Below are 4,089 nucleotides of genomic sequence, written 5' to 3'. Positions count from 1 at the left end.
GGAGTGAAAAGAGGGAAAATTCCCTGTTTTTACACCAGTATTACTGCATGAATTTTGAAATTATTCTAATTGTGTCATATAATAAAAGCCACAAACAAAGGTGCTATATCACTGCCTGTTGAGACAGTTACCCATGTAGATAGTATTTAGAGCTTCCCAATGGTCTGTACTGGGTGCTGGACCCTGTGTCCACCTGACTGATAGAGAAATGCCTGCTTTCCTTTCTCTCTTGCAGGACCTGGAGTTGCTGGCTACCTTACTGCAGGTACATCCTCATCGGCCATGTCTAACCTGCCACCTCCTGTAGACCATGAGGCAGGAGACCTTGGCTATCAGACTTGAAACACTCAGGCAGGAAATGCTGGAAGGCCAGTACTGAGCCCACATTCCTCCAACCCACACGTTGAAACAGAGTCTGCTGCCTTTCTCCTGGCTTCACAACAGTGTTATTCCTTTTTCTATAAATAGATTTTATTTAGGAGAAGAGTCCATGATTCTGACGTATCACGTTCTGAGAAAGCACTCTGTGGGTCAGCCACCTGGGTACACAAGAATTTCTTCTTCTTGATGTATGTAAGCACATTTTGTTCCTTTATATCTGTTTACAAGACTGTGAATCAAAAAGACAAACTTTCTTCCTAGTTTTTATAATGTTTTTTTTTTTTTTTAAATTACTGTGACTGTGGGATTAAGCTGCAGTCTACAAACACTGGGCTAAATCTTATCCCCAGAAAAGGGCACCTCTCTCGCCTACACCAGGTCTCCATGGCCGTCTTCTTCTCCTCATCAGACGTCAGATTTCTGTCCCTCCACCTGTGACCAGATCCTCAATCATTAACTCTGAGAGCTCGGTGCACATCCGTGTGTATGACAGGCTTCACCAAACTGAACGACAAGGAGCTTGTGCAAAAAGATTAAAACTAAAAATGGATGTCAAGATGTTATGTAAGAGATTAGTGTAATTGTGAAATGTTCTATACATTATCAAATATATAAAGCTTTCTATATTGAATGTACATTATACAGATCATTCATACATGTACATAAAATTTTAAAAATAAAGGGAATTGACTGCTTTGTTAATGAGAGATGTATGTTCTGTAATTTTAGCCTTTAGAAACTTCTTCTACATTCACTTTTGGGGGAGATGGAACAGCAGAAGGACAGGCACCCCTCATGCTCAGATGCGCAGCTGTGCCCACCTCTGTTCATTCCTCACCGTAAACAGCAGCTCAGTTACTTTTTACGCCTTGTTTAGGAATGAGCCAGACTGCTAAGGAATGCTGCAGGGGTACCATAGTCTGATCGTTCAGCAGGGAGGTAAGGAGCCAGGGAATATTTCAATAACAGATCCTACTGCATAGGTCTTCCAGTTAGACCACAGACTACAGAAAATGTAACCATGGGAAGTCACACAAACACTTGTCCACATCCTTTTTGTTTGTTTGTTTTGGTTTGAGACAATCACCTCGTTGTGACACAGGCTATCCTCAAGCTTGTAATCCCATGTGTGCATGCTGAGAGAACTTGGGTTTCAGTGTGAGGATAGAAACAGTCCAAGATATAGAAGTGAAACATTAGCAACAGGTAGCAGGAAGGTAGACAGAGGACAGTGCCTAAGAGAGAACCCTGCCTGAGAGTCAGAAGGGGCCACGTGGACTGTGCGCAGAGTGGCAGGCTGGCTATCGGCATCCAGGTCTGATAGTGGTTTGAGAAAGATCTGAGCCAGCATTGCATACCCTATTGACGATCAAAAGCTCAAGGCAATTTACAACACCCCGACTGGGGCTATAGCTCCATGGTAGAATGCTGACTTAAGATGTATGAGGCCCGAAGCTCATTCTCCAGCACCGCAAAAAATTAACTTTAAAATTAATATGGAGCAACATCTAACACTAAAGGCCACTTGAAAAACCACATGGAAACCTCTATAAAGTTTCATGTGTATGTGTGTACATACATACATACATACATACATACACACACACACACACACATGAAATCAACAAATAATATGGGAGACAAACCCACAACTAGATATTTATGTCACTAAGTAAAACCTCCAGTGCTACGAATGGGTTCCATCTGGTTGAGTTGCTGGTCAAAGGGGCCCCATGAAAACCCCCAAACATCACAGGCTATTTATTGGTTGTTCTCCACAATGTGAGCCTAGGTCCAATAGCAGAAGACAACATTTACTTATGTGACAGAACATGGAGATGTCGAGCTGGTGGCACCCACTGACTAGTTAGTGTTCACTAGTTAGTGTTCGTGGTGCCTGAAGGTGCTCTGTACACTACTGGAGGAGAAGGGAAACCGTTAGTATCACCTAGATGCAGAGCCTAGGACCTACAAGAGAGACCTTGCCTACCAGATACGCTGGAGTAGTAGCGTTATGGAACAAATGTTACAGAAGTAACCAACCAATTTGGATTGTATTTAAAACCTGTTCCATAAGATAGAACCTACGTGCCTGATACTCCTAACGTGGTCAAGAACCTGACACTCAAGAGGTCATGGACTCTTGGGGTGGGGGTGGAGGGACCTAATACTGTTCTGCTAAAGGAGCACAGCAATGAAATGGCTCTGAATGTCATACCACATACCCATAGATCGGCGCGTCACCCAGTTCTCCTCAGAGGAGCAACTTGTGGTCAACCAGAATTAGCACAGAGACCCACAACTGGCCAATGTGCAGAGTGAGAGAGACTTTGGAGAACTCAGTCCTAAATGGATTTCTATCAAACCCTTCCCATCGAGGCTCAGGGATCTGTGCAGAAGAGGAGGAGATTCTAAGAGCTAGAGGGGATGGATGGCTCCAAGGAAATGGTGTCTTCTAGACACAACAGGACTGATGCTCGTACGAATTCACAGAGACTGTGGCAGCTCACCTAAGACCTGTACAGGGTCAAGTCAGACAGGCTCCCCAGCACACAGGGTGTCACCCCCAACCAAGAAGTCTCCTGCAGCTGATAAGCATAAGGTCAGTTTTCTCCAGTGGAGCACACTCTAGGGCAGGCCCCATGCACAGGAGTAGTTGGCCAACACAAAACAAACTCATTAGTATTTGGGGGGACTTTTTGTTTCATTTTATTGGGTTGTTTGGGGCACATTTTGTTCTAATTAGTCTTGTTTTTGTTTTGTTTGTTTCTTGTGGGGTTGGTTTGTTTTGTTTTTCTGATTTTTTTTTTCAATAAAGTTGGGTGGGTAGGGAGATGGGAAGGATCTGACCAGTGTTGAGGGAGATGTAAAAGAAATATACTGTTGAAAAAAATTAGGAAAAAAGATCAGCGGTGGGTACAATCGATTTCGTGTATTGCAGAGCAGGTGGCAACACTCACAAAACACGTTGGGGGTGCACAGGCCTTCCGGGCAGCAGAGCAAGAGCACCAAGCTTGCTCAGAGACACAGCTCTGAACATGAGGATTCACACTGAAGCCACCCATATGTGTAAAACGGGGAACTACATTGTTAGCACTTGGGGACTAGCATTAGAGAAAAAAACAGAAACCTAACTTGGAATTTAACTATATGAGTTTTTTGGAGGGAGTGCATGGCCTCTTAGAAAGTAGGCCACCTGATCTGTGGTTTCAATAGTTTGGAATCAGCTGGGACCCTGAAATACTAAATGGAAAATTGCAGAAATGAACACATCAGTTTTGAATTCCATGCCTTTCTGAGCTACATGATGTATTACTGTATTAGTTGCTTTTCTTATCTCTCTGACAAAACACCTCACCAAAGCATTTACAGAGGGTTTGTCTTGGCAAAGCATTTAAGGGCACAAGTTGCATTGTGTCCAAAATCAGGGGACAGAGAGCAACAAGTGCTGGTGCTCACTTTAATCTCTTTTTATGTGGTTGAGAATCCCAGTCCGTGGACTGATACCTCCCACCCAGGCCTGTCCTCTGGTGATTTTAGATCCTGTCACATTAACAATAAAAATTAAGCATCATACGTAATAAAGTCTCACAAGCCCTACTCTGTCCTCTACAAGAAAGGGATTCATCCTTCAGCTAGAGCACCCACCCACTAATTATACCATACCTGTCTCAAAGTCACATGACAATTGAAGTATTACAGAGCTTA

The 4,089-nt window shown here is 43.5% G+C and overlaps 1 protein-coding gene across 2 annotated transcripts in view; it reads left to right on the top strand.

The window, feature by feature from the left end:
• Window positions 1–1,088, top strand: part of Dnajc13 (DnaJ heat shock protein family (Hsp40) member C13) — a 110,389-nt gene extending 109,301 nt beyond the window's left edge. For both annotated transcript variants that reach the window (XR_004111876.1, XM_031345643.1), the window contains one exon: window positions 236–1,088. Coding sequence is in view for 1 of the 2 variants with exons in the window: in XM_031345643.1 (XP_031201503.1) it covers window positions 236–342 (107 nt within the window). In the remaining variant the exon portion in view is untranslated. The remainder of the gene's footprint in view (window positions 1–235) is intronic.
• Window positions 1,089–4,089: the final 3,001 nt, after the last annotated feature.

The sequence above is a fragment of the Mastomys coucha genome, unplaced genomic scaffold, assembly GCF_008632895.1.
Source record: "Mastomys coucha isolate ucsf_1 unplaced genomic scaffold, UCSF_Mcou_1 pScaffold23, whole genome shotgun sequence".
Taxonomy (NCBI): domain Eukaryota; kingdom Metazoa; phylum Chordata; class Mammalia; order Rodentia; family Muridae; genus Mastomys; species Mastomys coucha.
This window is presented reverse-complemented; position numbering and strand designations above follow the sequence as displayed.